Here is a 17,612-nt window from a genome sequence, read left to right on the forward strand (position 1 = left end):
TAAGAGTCTCAGGTTCTTTAGTGCCCAGGCTGGCTTTGAATCTCGATCCTCAGATCTCAGCTTCCTGAGTAGCTAGGATTACAGATGTGAGCCACTGTGCCCATCTTGGACTTGGTATTTTTTTTTTGGGGGGGGGGGGGAGGAAGAGGTACCAAAGGCACTAAGGATTAAGCTAGGAACTCTTGAGTGCCATCCCTGCCTCCCAGCCTACCAAGTTCTTAATCATTTCTACTTCTGCCTTACTTTATAAAGTAAGTAAGGGTTTAGTATCCAGGTCACATATCTTTTGTATAGTTATGTTGCCCTGTAAATGATGTTACTTTACCTCCTCACAGTTGACTTGGAGAGTTTTGGATGCTGGGTTGCCATTTACAATAGTTGCTGAAAACCACTGAGTAGATGGGTCCAAGCTATAGATTTTTACTTCTGAACCAACCAAGTTCTTATCACCTAAAGAAAAACAAATTCCCAGAGCCATTTGCATTATCTCTCATAAGCATCATAATGAAAGACAATGTACACCCAAATCTTTTAAAATACAGTAGACAAAAGTGAACATTAGGGCCAGGAGTTTGGCCTAGTGGTAGAGTGCCTGCCTAGCATGCACAAGGACCAGGGTTTGATTCCTTGGTACCACATCTATAGAAAAAAAGCTGGAAGTGGTGCTGTGGCTCAAGTGGTAGCGCTTTAGCCTTGAGAAAGGTTCAAGGACAGTGCTCATGCTCTGAGTTTAAGCCCCACTATTAGCAAAAAAAGAAAAACAAGTGTACATTAAAATTTTTAAATAAAAAAACTTAATATAAGACAGACATTTCCTAGCCAGGTACATTTCCATTTCCATTTCCTACAGATTATCTTACAGGGCAATACATTCTAGCATGCTACATAAAATCAGGAAGTATTCAAAGCAGCTCATCAAAAACTCATTGCTCTATGTAGTTTCAGAAATAGCAAATTTAGGAACTCAAGAAAAATGCTAGGTTTGACTTTAAAAACTGACTACGAAGCTGGACACTAGTGGCTCATACTTATAATCCTACCTACTAAAGATACTGAGATCTGAGGATCATGGTTCAAAGCCTTTCTGGATAAAAAAGTCTTATCTACAATTAACCACCAAAAAAACAGAAGTAGAGCTGTGGCTCAAAGAAGTGCTAGAGTACTAGGCTTGAGTAGAAAATCTCAGATACTGTGCCCAGGCCCTGAGTTCAAGACTCACCACCAAAAACCAAACCAAAACAACAAAAGACTATGGAACAGAGAAATTCACTACCAAGAGCTTAAACTCAGGTCTGGGCCTTGCCCCTGAGCTTTTTTGCTCTGGGCTAGAGCTCTACCACTTAAACCATAGCTCTCTCTACCTTTTGTTGGCTAATTGTAGAAGAGTCTCACAGACTTCCTGACCCAATTGGCTTCAAAATGTGATCATCAGATCTCAGCCTCCTGAGTAGTTAGGATTATAGGCATGAACAACTGGTGACTGGCTATCTTAGCAATTTTATAAGACTGAAATTCCAAGCACTCATGACCATAATCCTAGTTACTCAAGAGGCTGAGATTAAGGATCGAGGTTCAAAGCCAGCCTGGGCACTAAAGTCTGTGAGACTCTTATCTCCAATTAACCACCAGAAAACCAGAAGTGACACTGTAGCTCAAGAGGTAGGGTGGTGGCCTTGAGCTGAAGAGCTCAAATCCAATGACTGAAGGAAAAAAGAAAAGAAAAGAAAAAGCTCAGAGACAGGGTCCAGGCCCAGTGTTCAAGCCCCAGGACCAACAAAAACAAAGCTTAAAATTCCAAACATACCGAACACTATATCAAAATGTAGATAAGCTTTTAAAATGTCTACTTTTACTTTTTAGTTTCACATAGTCTCTGAACTTTTCAAATTTCAGAGGTTTTAGATTAAGTCCTTCAAGTCATCAGGAGAAGCCAACTAATTAGTAAGTTTTTTGTTTGTTTTTACATTTTTGACTTTTAACTTAACAAATGTCCAATTCTAGCACCCAAAAACAAAACAATGAGAAGGGCTAAATCTTTTCTTTTTTTCTTTTTGTGGGTCTTGGAGCTCTTCAGTTCAAGGCTACCACCCTACCCGGGGCCTGGGCGTTGTCCCTGAGCTCTTCAGCTCCACGTTACACCCTTACCCTTGAGCCAGCCCCACTTCCCATTTTTTAGGTTAAGTGGAGATAAGAGTCTCAGGCCTTTTGTGCAGCTGACATGGGGCACAAATCTCCATCCTCAATTCTCAGCCTGCTGAGTAGCTAGGATTACAAGGCATGAGCCATTTTGCAGGTTCTAAATCTTATCTTCTAATAAACTCCTGACCACAGAACTCAAGACCAATGAAGATTATACACATACCTTGTAGAAGATGGCTTTCATCTAAATGTTTTACAATCAGAGCTTGGAATTCTTTACTGATGATCTGATTATCAGTAAGGGAAAGCCGAAGACTATTTACATCCTGGAGAAATCAAAAACCATTACACAATAAGAAGCCTTGTTTAAATTCTGGCAGACATGTTTTGAATGTTTGGAAATGGGTAAAAACATCCGCGATTTGATGGTACCCAGTTATGCAACTCCAATGAACTCAATAGGTTAAAAAGTTAGAATCCAGGCTGGGAGTTTGGTCTAGTGGTAATGTTTGCCTAGCATGCAAAAAGATCCAGGTTCGATTCTAAGGTACCACATATAGTAAAAGCTATAAAAGCTGGAAGTGGTACTGTGGCTCAAGTGGTATAGCTCTATCCTTGAGAAAGTCCAAGGACAATGCTCAAGCCCTGAGTTCAAGCCCTGGGAATGGCCAAAAAAAAAAAAGTCAGAATCCATAAGACATATAGGCAGGGTCACTCTGAATTCAGAACACGAGAAATAACTAAGAATAGTTCAAAGCATAATTTTAAGCATGATATAACTTTTGTTATAGAAAATAATAAGAACTAAATTGCTAAACTGACCAATCCAAATTCTCACACACACACACCCCCACGCATACACTAACGATGTAAAAGTCACAAATTCAAGCCCAGAAGGCAAGACGCAGCAGTAAAGCACAGGACAAGGCAGGTACATGCTGCCAATTTATAGAAATTATTTTTTTAACAATTATTTTTTTACTTTCTACAAATTTAACCTGACTAGTATTCCAAAGCTGCCTTCTTTACAAGCGGTAAGGAAGATGGCACAAACAATATGTGAATGAATAGCTAAGGCTTCAGAGTAAGCAAGTTTTTAAACACTCAGTTCTTGGCAGCAGCTCCATTCCTGGCAGTATTCCACAGTCTTCTGGTTTTGTGTGCACACCCAGTTATGATAAATGTATACAGAAACTGGCAATAGAAATAACCTGCCAAACCAAAATTCTATGAGGGCAAAGAAAACAAAAAGTTTAAGCAGTAATGCTGCAATAGGAAGGCTCCATGCTTTCCTGCCCCTGTGAAATGTTTACACAGTGGCCAAGATGGTTCATCCATTAGGAATGAAAAAACCTAGTCTCTTAGAGAGGGGGATCATGATTAAAAAATGCATTTCTTTAGCCAAGTTACAGCAGATAGACCTAGTTTCTACTAGAAACTCCAAATTCTCAGAATGGGTCATGCATGAATTTGTGGGGGAGGGGGGTTTTAAAAACTTCCACTGGATTCTCCTATTACAAGATGAAATAATATATGGAGAGTACCTTACAGGATTCTTTAATAAAAGAATTGGGCTGGGAGTGTAACCTAGTGGTAGCATGCTCACCTAGCAAGCATGAAGCCCTGGGTTCGATTCCTTGGTTCCACATACACAGAAAAAGCTGAAAGTAGCACTGTGGCCCAAGTAGCAGAGCGCTAACCTTGAGCAAAAAGTGTCCAAGGGCAGTGCCCAGGCCCTTAGATGAAGCCCCAGGCCAAGAGACAGAGAAAATAATTCTATCTTGCCTAGAATTGCCTAGCTTGCGTAGGCAATTCCCTTACCCATACACTTGAATCAAATGCAATATAAAGGCAAACCATAAGGTTCAAATCCAACTTTTGCATATGCTAAACGAGATAGATATCTATCTATCTATATATATATATATATTTATATTTTGCCATCCTGGGGCTTGAACTCAGAGCCTAGCCACTGTACTTGAGCTTTCTGTGTATGTGGTACCAGAAAATTGAACCCAGAGTTTCTGCACACTAGGAAAACATTCTACCACTAAACCACACTCCTGGCCTCTTGCCAAATGATTTTTTCAGAGCTTCTCTGCATTACTCAGAGTAAGCATCCTACAGGACAATCACTTCCTCCAATGTGGTTTTTCATACAGAAGCCTAAAGACAACTGTGACCAGTCCTCTGAGTAAAGCACCCAATTACACATTAGTATTATATGAAATTCAAGCTGATAGGTCATACTGCTCCTTCCTGAGAAAAATAAAAGAATTATACAAACCTAGTTCTTTTTCAACTACAGAAAACAAAAATAGAGTTTTTCCTTAATTGCAAAATTTGTACACATGAAAAGTATAAATACTGAGGAAGTAGCACTATGGCTCAAGGGGTAGGGGGGTAACCTTGAGCTGAAGAACTCAGGGACAATGCCCAGGCCAAGAACTCAAGTTCTATCACCACCAGCATCAGCGCATAAACACACACACACACACACACACACACACACACATATATGTATATGTATATATATGTGTGTATACATATATACACATATACACATATATATAATGCTAAGAAGTAAATATTACTCAATAAAGTAAAAACTATGTTCTTGGTCCGTAAGAACATTTTCCTGGGGCCGGGAGTTTGGCCTAGTGATAGAGTGCTTGCCTAACATGCACAAAGACCTGGGTTCGATTCCTTGGTACCACATACATAGCAAAAAGCCGGAAGTGGTGCTGAGGCTCAAGTGGTAGAATGCTAGCCATGAGAAAGTCCAAGGACAGTGCTCAAGCCCTGAGCCCAAACTCAGGACTGACAAAAAATAAAAAGGAAAAAAAAAAAAAAAGAACAACATTTTCCTACCATTTAAGGCAGAAAAAACTATAAAGGTATCTAGTGGACATATGAAGGTTAGTCCTCCTTCTGTGTTAGTTATACAAATGCTACAAAAGAAAGTTCATGTGCTATTAGAGGCCTTGTTTCCATTTACTCCCAGGATGAGGAAGCCAAAGTAAATGCAAGCAGAGCCTCTTGGCTCTGTTTGTTGGGCTTCCCAACAAGCATCCAGCAATCCAGTAACTATTTCACAAAACTTATCTTTCAGCAAAGAGGGAGGTTTAATAATTTTTCATGTTACAGGTATAAGAGATTTGAAATCACAAGTTGGTAAGGAGATTAATAAGCATCAAAAGTAATATTTAGAAGATGAGTATATAACTACAAAACCAATAGTTTCAGAGGTAATAATTCTCTCCCAGTATCTTCCTAAGCCATATATATAAATCAAGAGCCTGAATGTTAAGATAGGCTAAGTGTTTTCCAAGCTAACTGGAAAAAAAAAAAAATATATATATATATATGCTGTCAAAACTCATTATTTTTAGTTATGTTCCATAAAGCTGTAATACTAGACTACCAAATACTGAAAAATTATACTTAGGAGAAATATAGGGGTCTGTGGGCCTCTGTGGCAACATTTTTATCAACTATCAATATATACACCTTGTTTTCTGTTTAAGGATGCTGCCTTGAGCCGACTCATCACCCATGAAATCATCGCACAAAGCACTATAACGTACCTAACATAGTGTGCTTGCACTTAGGAGCACCAAATAACACACTTCAATACTACTTTGGAGGTCATTTTAAAAATAATGAAATCAGGGCCGGGAGTTTGGCCTAGTGGTAGAGTGCTTGCCTAGCATTGCACAAAGACCCGGCTTCAATTCCTCAGTAACCACATACGTAGAAAAAAAAAGCTGGAAGTGGTGCTGAGGCTCAAGTGGTAGAGCTCTAGCCTTGAGAAAGTCCAAGGACAGTGCTCAGGCCCTGAGCTCAAACCCAGAACAGAAAAAAAAAAAAAAAAAAAGTGAAATCTCTCTCACACACATGCCAGTAAAATCACACACACACACACACACACACACACACACACACACACACACACACAAATACAAAACTGGCAATAAGCTTAAAAATGATGTGTGTTTAAAGCATGATAACTAAACAGAAGGCAGGAGTATATTTACTTTGGGTTCTGCTGGAAATCTCCATTAGGCAACTCAAATCATTGTTCTGTGCCATGACTACAGAAGTGGGTGAGCCATCACATTGGCTGAATGTGGCAGGAAAACCTGTAATCGCAGGTATGGAACTGGAGATCAGAGTATCAGGGTGTGAGACCAGACTGGGCACACAAGTCTGTAAAACTACCCAGCTGCTCAGTGTTTCCTGTCTATAATCCTAAACTACATAGAGATCTGAGGACTGAGATGCAAAGCCAGCCCAGGCAGAGAGGTCCTCTCCCGCTCCCCACCCCAGGTTGTTACTACAGCTTAACCTCAAGGCTTAGGTGCTGTCCCATAGCTTCCTCACTCAAGGCTGGTACTTTACCACTTAGACCACATCTCTACTTCTAGCTCTTTGTTGTTTAATTGGGAGTTAAGAGAGATTGCCCACAATCCACAAGCCTTAGACCTTAACCTCCTGAATAGCTAGGATTACAGGTGTGAGCCATCACTGCCAAAAAAGTCCTTAGGAATCCATCTCAATTAACTAGCAAAATAGTGGACTAGGGGTGAGGCAGCTCAAGTGGTACAGAACTAGCTGTAAGCAGGACAAGCAAGAATGAGTCCCTAGTACTGACTATTAACCCACTATATGGAAGTACAATGGCTATCATCCACAGCCATGTACAGAAGCATTTCACAGCTGAGGGCAGACTGGATATAAATCCAGACTCCACTTTGAAAATAGCCAGTGCAAACCAGGGCTGGAGGCATAGGTAAAGCAGACTGACTGTCTAGCAAGCACAAGGCCTTAAGTTCAATCACTTCTATCATTAAAATAAAAAATTTGAGCAGGTAGGCAAATTCACAAACATAAATCCATAAATCGTGCTGACCACACACACACACACACACATATATGTACATGTGTTTATATGTGCATTTATACTTTCAGATGTATACATACACGTATACTCAAATTATTTTCCTATCATCTACATGGTTCCATACACATCATCGACCTTAGTATTCTTGTCTTTTCAACTCCAAATGGACAGCACAAATTTATTTCTCATGTCAAAAAATTTGTATTTTGCCAGGTGCTAGCATAGCAGCTCATGCCTATAATCCTAGCTTCTCAGGAGGCTGAGATCTGAGGACCGTTGTTCAAAATCAACCCAGGCATGAGACTTATCTCTAACCACCAGAAAACCAGAAGTGGTGCTCTGGATCAAGTGGTAGAGCAACAGCCTTGAGCTGAAGAGCTTAGGGACAGCACCCAGTCCCTGAGTTCAAGTCCCATGACCAACAATTAAAGAAATAGATAAAGAAATTTCTATTTTTATGGTTTAATACTGTTACTCTTTCTTTACCTGTATAGGTTTTAAAAGGTCTTTGGAAAGGAACACACTTTGTTGATCTCCTAGGAAGCGAATAGAAGTTATAGATCCCAAACCAGCTTTGTCCAACAGAGACTTGTACACCTAAAACAAAACAAAATACTATCAGCATCATTCTGAAAAACAAGCACAGGCCAGGCAATTTTACACACACAAATCAAATTGTGAAAAGCCATAAGATTTTACTGTAAGGATCTCATAACAATTATGTAGCCTGAAAGTCACATGATTTTTATATATACCCAGTAATTTTAGCCAGATACATACGTGGGTACCATTTACATACATTCCTACACATCCATGTTTTTCCTTAAAAAAAAAGAAAAGAAAATGAACATGGCTAGGTACTGGTGGCTTACACCTGTAACCCTAGCTACTCAGCTTCCGGCGGTAGCCCTGAGCTGAAAAGCTCAGGGATAGCACCCAGGCCCAGAGTTCAAGGCCCATGACCCACAAAGGAAAAAAAAAAAAAAAACAAGAGAGACTGAGATCTGAGGATCATGGTTCAAAGCCAGCACAAACATGAAAAAGTCCACATGACTCTTATCTCCAATTAACCACCAGAAAAACCACAAGTGACACTGTGGCTCCAAGTGGTAGAGCATTACCCTTGAGCTGAAGAGTTCAAGGATGGTGTCCAGGTCCAGACTTCAAGCCCCATGATTGACAAAATAAACAAACATGTATGTCACTTGTTGGGGCTGTCCTTAGAAAATACTTAAAAACTTGGAAAAATACATTATAATCAACCAACTACAACTGTAACCACAACCATCATTCAAAAATCTCTAGCTTTCCCAACTCTGTATTACCTGAATCGTCCTCCTTCAAACCTTTGCTTATGTTCTATAAGTTCTGGTCTGTGCTTTCTAGATATAGTGACTATATTCCCTTCCTCAAGCTTATCAGACTTGCATTGCCTTGCAGGTACCGTCACACACTGACTTAAGTGTGTCTCTTCTGAGTCTCAACTTTTCTTTGCCAGTAGGAACCTTAGGCATCATGAGGTCAACACCGGGAACTCTTCCGGGGCTAAGATGACTTCTATGCAGCTATGGCCTACTGCTGCCCTACACAGCTTCCCCAGGAGGAAGTTATCCTTGTAGTTTTCAACAGATACTGGAAATGTAGATGAGGCCACTCACTCAATTTCTCTTAAGAGCACTATTTAGGACGAACCAAGTAGCTCTTAAATTTATGATAACTGGTTTCTGACATCTAATCTAGACATAGCCCAAATTACCTCTATCCTATTTTTCAAATGAATGAAAGCTAGAAAGCCATGAGACCTGTCCAGTCAGAGCTTCTACCAGCACTAGCCAAAGATCTGGATGCCCTTTTTTGTCTGACAGGTGGCCTATTTTCTCCCTGTGGTCTAGATACAGGCATGTCGCATAGATTTTCCTTGTTTCCCCAAACATGGATGAAATGCTCTCTTCATCAGTTTATTAAAGCCCAAGCTTTACTCACTATCGCAGGCCACTGAGTAATTCGTTCAGAAATTTCAGGCGACTTTCGCTCAGCCAAGACCAAATTATGTTCTACTAAAAATGCTCTCCTTAAATGGCTATAGACTTCTATCCATCTTCTCTTCCTCCAAGATTCCCCATCAAACTCCACACACACCTAGACAAACAACAGTGAAATAAAGATTCAGTTTAGAAAAAAATGGACGAATTCAAATCAAGTTGAATTATACCATTATTATTCTACTGGAAGCCTAAATCTGGTGTGCTGCCCCCTTACTCTTTCCTAACTTTTCTACTTAAGGAACTAGCACCCAGCTTTGGCTACTAGGACTTTTAACAAACAGATCACCTCTGAGAAGTGTTTTGTGTGTTAGACATGTCAGTTAGAAAAATCAATTTAAAACTCAGAGTACTTTCCACATCACTCTGTTGACACAGCAATTATACTTAGAAACCCATAATCTTTCAGTTCCAAGTATCTATATCCTCCTACCCACCCCTTTGAATTTCTCTATCAGGATTTAGCACAAAGCTTAATACATGGCAAATTTTCAGTACCAATTTTGGGAGCCTAAAACATTTACTAACACAGAAAAAAATGAAAAAACAAAAACAAAAAAAACTTTTCCAAATCTACCTCTAGTTTCTCCATGCTAGAACTCAAAGCTCTAGCATGTTAGAATAGTGCTCTATCACTGAACTACATCTAGTGAACTAGTTTTTCAATTAATTGTAATGTTTTCTGCTTTTGATGTGCAAAATACTCTTGGCTGCAACACTTACAAGTTAAATAAATACCTTAGGACAAAAAAAAAACCCTCCACAAAACCCTAAAGGCAGTAACTATTCAGCACAAAAACATTCTTTCTTGCTCTTAGCAATTTGCTATCTATCCTCTATTCTAGTTTAATACTTTTTTTATAGACCGATTTTAATAAACTCCCTCAAATTCAATGTGAAAAATCACTATTTTCATTTAATGTAAAATCCTTCCTTTTACGAAAAGGCCTCTCAGTTTGGACTTTATGGGCTAATAAACAAATCTCTTTTCAACATCCAGCCTACTAACTATAAAACTTATACTAATCTGTCAGAACAATTCAAAAATCCTTTCCTCAAAGAAGCCTTAAGAATTTCTTTCTATAAGTCCCCTTGAAAATTATACTGTTTTGTTACATTTTCTTTCTAGTACATACTTGTGGTTAACTGACATATAAGTTTTAAGACTGATGTTCAACAGTTCACACTAGGTATTATGATACATGAATTATTGTCTCATCAAAATAATCCCAAAACCTTCCAATTACCTTTCACTTTTGAGATGAAACTAGATTATGAAAACATCAGAAATGTCAAAGGGAAATGTTTCAAAGTTCAAAAGCAGGACGTTAGTATGATATATTGCCTCATGCCTAGGCTCTATGATGAAAAATACTAGTTTCACTATTTTACAAATTAAAACTTAATTCTTGTTTTATACCAAAATTAAATGCTGTATACCATTCAATTATTTTTTTTTATAATTTTTTACTGTATTCCATTGTACTAGGAATTAGTAATTTTGCATAACTTGACTGCAGGTCAAGTTGACTTGATTGTATTGGCAAAAACTGATAAAAGCAGCCAACTGGTGCCAACAGTAAAAAGAATGGTATCTTATAAAGGATAAAGCCTTTATTGGCAAAGATACCCTGAGGGACTGGCAAAACACTCTGTAGGCAAACTGGAGAAAGAGGGCATCCCAACTCAGTAAGCAAAGCAATTTGCCTTCCACTCAAGTAGAAAGAGTAGGTTTTTACAATCATATCTAATTAAGACCTGTTACTGTAATGTGGAAACTGCCACTGTCCTATCCATGGGTTATTTCTAAAAAGATATAAGATATTCACACTTGTGGCCACTCTGTCCTTCAAGCGATATTCCAGGTGCTACAGAAAGAAGCTGGTAAGATTAAGTGCTCTAACCTATCTAAATATTAAAATCCAGCCTCTTAAGGCCAGGAGACAAACTTAGGCAAGCTACTAAATTCTTTGAATCTCAATTTCCTACAGTAAAAATGTGTCTTACTAAATAGCACACTTGTAACAATTAAACAAGGAATCTGATACATATTACTCATTTGATCACTATTCTTACTGTTATTGTATCCTCCTCCTTTAACTTTTTTGTAACCATCTAGTAGTTGGTTTTTTTGGGGGGGGGTTCAATTATAGCTGTCTTCTAAGTAACTGTTACAAAGTCTTTCTTTTAATGTTCACTACCAACTAAGCAAGCCGGTCTAGACTGATTTGTATGTGATACAAAAACATTCGATCTATCAAAAGAACAATTGCACATTACCTTTTCTTTATTCTTATCACAGGCCCAGTCACCAAAAAATTCAATTTCCCTAAGCCTAGATATAAAAATGATCTCAGTTCCTTGGTTCCTACCTGCATTTCACCAAGTACAAGTGAAATAAATTTTAAAATCCTTTTTTGTTGTTAAATACAACATGGTATCTAAGATTAAGCCAATTATTCCTGCTACTCAACTGAGGCATACAGTGATAAGTCATGTTTAGAATAGTAGATGTGGTCCTAAGTCATAAGAAAAGAGAGTAGGGATAAGTTGTGAATGAAGTTTGCAGGTAATGAAAAATTGCAACAAAACCAAATTGTTCTTAAAATGTCAGTTGTCTTCTTGTGCCTCACCTGGATTCAAACCAACCTTCCATCACCAAGTAGCTAATTATGCAAGTACAAGTGCACCAGTCTGAAATGAAGATAGCACCTCCTCCCCAAAAGTTAGAGACAGGAACATGGAAATGAAGAAGAATGCATGTTAAGGACCTCAAACTACAAGCCTAACCAACCATCCTCAACACTGTACAGGAAGGGAACATGGAATCTTTTGTCATCAAAGATCTGAAGACTAACGTTCAAATATCATTTGCATTCATTTCCACCAAAACAATAAAGATATTACAGTAAAAAATAATCCACAAATATGACTGAAATTATAAAACAAAGCCCACTTTATGTAGACAGGTCATTAGCCTACAAGTGGATTGGCTATCCTTGCACACTGGCTATATGAAGAAAACCTGATTTAGTAGAATAAATGGAATAAAGGGCCAGGAAGAACTCTGGGTCATATTGCATGACAGTTAAAGCAGCAGCTTTGAAATAAATCTTTCTGCGTTAGAAAACAGGCTATACTAATTTATATGGCCCTACTAGACCAAATTATTTTAATCTGTAAAATAGGGGCAATAAATGTACTTAGTACCCCAACTCTGCTGTAAGGATTAGGTAAGATTTTGTCTGCCAAGTTATCAACATGATGCTTGGCATGCAGCTAAGCATTCAGTGATCAGTCTTTCTTTTCAACGTGAAGACCAGAGCACAGAAGAGGAGCTTTAAAAATGCATAATCACATAGTTTCCCCAAATCCTGCAGGTTCATTATTGGTGCTGGCATCTACTACTGTCACTTAAAGAGTTCAAATGAACAGTGCTCCAGTGAGCAACATCTATTTCACTCCCAACGCTAACACTTGTTTCCTTTGAGTAGTTTTCAAGGAAAAGCAAAGACCACAAGAAGCAAGTACAGATCCCGATCCCAAAACACATGACCCCAAAACACATAACTCCGTGGAAATCTAAGCTCTTCTGACAAGCTTCCTTCAAGTTATCATCACTTTGGGGCCTTTGTTAGAGATCTTTTTTCAGATGTTTTCGCACAAAGAAGTCTTTGTTGGCACAAAGGCTTCCCCACTGGTTGTTTCCAGACAATCTTTTCACACCAACACTTCTTTGGAAAGTACAATCAGAATTCATTCCTCTTTCAAAATATCTAACTGAAAAAGGTTCTGGGATGCACTTCGGATTTTAAAAATCATTGGTGGCACTTGTTCCCTCCTCTCCCTCGATGCACTAGTACACAGTATTTCAAAGCTATTCCTCCAACACAACAAATACGGGACAGCTCCACCCTGGTCCTCCATATATGGTCATACCCCTCCATCCACAGCCAACCAACAACCCACTTCAGCTCTAACCTACCCTCAAAAGCCAACCAAACTTACCGCCTCCCCCTCCACTTTATTTTTTAATAAGTCAAAAAGTTGGGGGGGGGAGAAAAAAGTTTGGTAAATAAAGTGAGAAACCAATCCCCAAAATAAGAAGTCTCTGTAAACTCACCTCCAGCCTGTAGCCTTCGATTCTTTATGATTCCAAATGTCACCCACCTGCCCAACCTACTACTCATAACAATAGCCCTCCCTTTGGGGAAATAATCACAGTCCCAGTGGGGCCCAGCGCTGGCATTAATGAAGCGTGTCTGAACAACCCTGAGCCCCATTATTAAATGCAGGCAGCCAAGAGCTCTAGGCCAAACACACCTCGGCTCTACACAACCATTTCAAAGACTTTCAAGGTCTAGTTTTCTGCACCTTCAGATGAGATGCCAACTTTCTGATCGTCGCTTAAAAAAAAAAAAAAAAAAAAAAAAAAAGAGGGGAAGAGAAAGAGGTAGGGGGCCCGACCGTCGCGTTACCAAGGTAACTGCGAAATGTCCGGCTGCCAGGGCCCAGGAGACGGTTTTACCTTCAGATCCTTCTTGGTAACGTCGGTGTGTGAAACAGCTCGAATGGTCCCGGAGAGCCAGGGCCATTCCGCGACGCGCTCCACGTCCCAGCTGTCGTGGCCGCCGTCGCTGCCGTCGGCCGCGGACAGACTGAGGAATCGCTTCCCCACCAATACCGGCCAACTTTCTCCGAGCGTGAGCACCATGGTTTCTACGCCGGCAGGAAGGGCTCCTCCCTGAAAAGACACAAAAACAAAATGCGATGGGGGCGGCCGCTGGGAGGGAGTCGAGTAGGTGGTGGCTCCGCCGGACCGCACCGGTGGCCTGAGCGCAAGCCAGCCCAGCGCCGAGGACCCGACCCCCGGCGGGCTCTGCACCCCGATCGCCCCCCGGGTCCCTCCCCCACCGAAAACACGGGTCCGACCGCCGCGTGACCCTCGCTCCACCAAGTTTCCCTCCTCCGAAACCTTCCAGCTGAACCGAGAAGGGAGTGAGGGGAGAACGATCTTCAGCTCAAGTGGGATCATAAAGTGTTCACCCCTCACCCCAGACAAGAAAAGGCCCCCCCCAAAGGCCAGCGCCGGTCCCGGGCGGCCCGGTCCCCGCCCCGGGCGGCCCCGCGGGGAGAGAACGCGCCCTCGATTCCGCACTTGCCCCGCAGCTCGGCCCCCGCCCCCCGCTTCCGGGCCGCCCGAGCCCCGGAGCCCCTTGCCCAGGCTAGGGAGGAATCGCCCGAGCGGCGGGGCCCTGGGCTGAGCACCTACACCATTCTTCCTCCTCTCTCCGCAGCCGAGGCCGCGGCGTTCTTACCCCGCCTCCCGCCTCCCTGAGTCACCCACGGCAGCAGCCACCGTTCCCAGCCGCCCAGCCGACTCCAGCTCTGACTTGGTTCGAGAGCTCTCACAAGACACGCACAGCCTCATAGATCCGCCCCCCTGGAGCCGCTGCCGCTGATGATTGGCTGAATCATCGGAGCTGGGCGAGGCTTGTGGGGAAACGAACTGCCCCTATTGGCCAGCCAGGCGAGGGCGGGGCGAGAGAAAAAAACAATTCCTTGGCTGCCTCCTCCCTCCCCCACCCTCCCGACTCCCCGCCGACCCCCATTAGGTTAAAGTACTCGGAACGTAAGCGAGGGATCCCTCCGCCACCATCCCATTCTTTCCGTTTGTTGCCTCACAGTATGCAAAAGAAGTCCCGCGAAACCGGTTATCAACTTTGGGACCAGGAAGAGATTGCTATGGCGCACAGATGAGACTGTAAGCAGAGATCAGGGGCTGCAAGTGCCTATTGGATTGCTCCTCACGTGCGTAGGCTGTCGAGCGAAGACGAGCCTTCCACTTGGCGGAGGAATCTCACAGGAAAGGGGTGAGGGCGGTGCGAAGTCTGCGGGGGAGGGGAGCCGAGGGGACGTGCGGTTTCAGGCGTACTCAGCCAGGGGGAGGAGCGACAGTGCGCTGGAAGCTCCTGCGCATGCGCCTCGACGAGCAGGGGGGCTGGAGCTGGGGCTGCTGGGTGAAATGGCCGCGAGAGGCGCAGGCGCACGTGGTACTGATCAAGAGCGTTTAGGTCCGCCATTTTGGAGGGTGAATGAAGAAAGACATGGAGTCCCTGGGAAATGATGTTCATTAAATCCAGAGCAAAAAAGACCATTCAGTGCAATATGACTTTTTTTAAACGTAGGAGGAGAATAAGAAGTTGTTGGGGAACTTACAGAATGAAAAAAAATAGATGAAGGTGCAAGTGTTGTGAAAGAAAAGGTGACTCTGAAGGACAAAGAGGACAAAGGGGACTGGGGGCTTTGGCCTACAGGTTTCTTGGTTGGATGAAGAAACTGCAAGGAGCTGAAGACGTATTTGTAAAGACTGGCGCTTCACAGGGCATCACATCATCCTTAAGATAAGGAGTGAAGAATTCATGCTCTTAAGTTTACAAGTGTGAAAAAGAGAAATCAGAAAAAGTTCAGAAATAAAGGATTGTTTAATGCAAATTAATGGCTCGTGTTCATCTTCAGTATGTTTGCTCTGAATACATGGATCTTAAAAATCTTAAAGTTAATAACAGGAATTAAACTGGGCTAATAGTTTGGGGACCATTAAGAAAGCAGGAAATAGGACAAAGAAAACCTATCCAGTTCCAGAAAAGGAAAAAGCAGGAACAAGAAAAATAAAAGAAGGAAGTATGATGAAAATTAGGTGAGAAAAGTCCAAACAACACTGCTTATAATAAATATAAATGGGTTAATTTTAAATCATAAATTGTTTTTTTTAAACCTTGAGATTATAAAAATAAAATTGAACACTAAAAAGTCATACAATATAATTACTTTGAAAATGTTAGGCTAACAATTTTAATCAGACAGTACTCAAAGCCAAGCAAAATAGCAGTATTAATAGCGTAATTATCACTTAGTGATAGGAGTAAATTCTGAATAATAAATATAGTTAGATAATTTTTGTATCCAGGGTTGTTGAAACCCCAAGACTGGCTAAAAACAAAATGATAACCCAAAAAAATCCCACTATATATGACCTTAAATTTATATTAAAGCGTAATGGGTACTGGTGTGTACCCATTAGTGTTTCCATTTTACAAACTAATCACAGGCTATTAGAATGGTTTTCAATCTCTTATCTTTTGTATTTAGATTGTTGGTCATGGAGCTTGACCTCAGAACCTGGGCACTGTTTCAGCTTTTTTGCTCAAAGTTAGTGCTTTATAACTTTGAGCCACAGTGCCACTTCTGATTTTCTTGTCAATTGGAGATGAATTGCACAGACTTTTCCTGTCCAGGCTTGTTTTGAACCATGATTCTCAGATCTCAGCCTCCTGGGTAGCTAGGATTACAGGTATGAGCCACCAGTGTCCGACTGTACAATAGTTAGATATTTTCTTTAATAAGCAAGTATAATTTTATATTTGTGAAATATAACATGATGTTTTGACATTTGTATATTGTGAAATAGTTCAATCAAGCTATTGAACAGTATGCATTATCTCCTGTACAAATTATCTTTTTGTGATGAGAAAACTTAAAATCTATTTTTGGCAATTATCAAAATATGCAATAGATTATTGTTGTCACTATGATGGGCAATACATCTTTTAATCTTTCATCCTGTCTAACTGAAATTTTGTCCAACATCTTATATCTCCACATCATATAAATTCATACTTATAAAATGAATTAATATTTTACTTCTGAAGTTTAAAGTTAACTTTAATCATTAATGGAGCATACTATACTAACAGGTTAAAGAAAAAAATACATATTATCTCCATAGATTCATGAAACCATTTGATAAATCTTCACTTCCATTCATTATAAAAACTCAGTAAAATCTGAGTAGAAGAAGACTTCCATAATTTGGTAGAAGATATGCACCAGAAATATCAAATATTTAAAAGGATTTCTACGAAATTCAGGAGCAATATAAAGATGCTTACTATTATTACTACAAAACATTGACGATGATTTGGTTTCATATATGGCTTCTTTAGTAATCCCATAAACTGTAATAAAGGTTAATTGCTAATGTAATAAGACAAGAAAAATAAATACAATATAGCATATAATAAACATAAAATAATCTACAATATAAACAGTTGGCTGAACGAAAAGCCCACACAGTTTTTAGATAATGGAATGCATGAAAAATTATTAGAATTGATACAAGACCCCTTGTGTCCATGCCTCACACCTGTAATCCTCTCTACTCAAGAAGTTGAGAATTGGGCATCAAGATTTGAAGCTACATCAGACAGAAAAGTCCATGACGTTTTTATATCCAATTAACTACCAAAAAGCCAAAAGTGGACTTGTGGCTTATGTAATAGATTAGTACTCTACTATATTAGTTGAGCAAAAAGCTCAAGGGTGCCTATGCTGCAAGTGTGTGTGTATCAGCATTCACAAAAAGAAGTTCCCATCCTAGAAACAGACCAGAGAGAAAAAAACTCAAAATTTTTAATCTAACTGGACTTTGATTCTTCACTTGCAAAGCAATGTAAAAACTAAACTGG

The 17,612-nt window shown here is 40.4% G+C and overlaps 1 protein-coding gene across 4 annotated transcripts in view; it reads right to left on the reverse strand.

The window, feature by feature from the left end:
• Kdm3a (lysine demethylase 3A) overlaps positions 1-14,642 on the reverse strand; it is a 49,107-nt gene extending 34,465 nt beyond the window's left edge. Inside the window, exons 1-6 of one of the 4 annotated variants that reach the window (XM_090336545.1) lie at positions 14,508-14,642; positions 13,613-13,828; positions 9,026-9,181; positions 7,529-7,639; positions 2,363-2,465; positions 326-450 (exon numbers count right to left, since the gene is read on the reverse strand). In XM_090336545.1, coding sequence (XP_090192671.1) covers positions 326-450; positions 2,363-2,465; positions 7,529-7,639; positions 9,026-9,181; positions 13,613-13,798 — 681 coding nt within the window. In that variant the 5' untranslated portion in view covers positions 13,799-13,828; positions 14,508-14,642. The other 3 variants (XM_090336544.1, XM_090336546.1, XM_090336547.1) reach the window with 3 other exon arrangements.
• Between the last annotated feature and the right edge of the window lie 2,970 nt (positions 14,643-17,612).

Source organism: Megascapheus bottae, chromosome 7 (assembly GCF_031878675.1).
Source record: "Megascapheus bottae isolate mThoBot1 chromosome 7, mThoBot2.hap1, whole genome shotgun sequence".
NCBI lineage: Eukaryota > Metazoa > Chordata > Mammalia > Rodentia > Geomyidae > Megascapheus > Megascapheus bottae.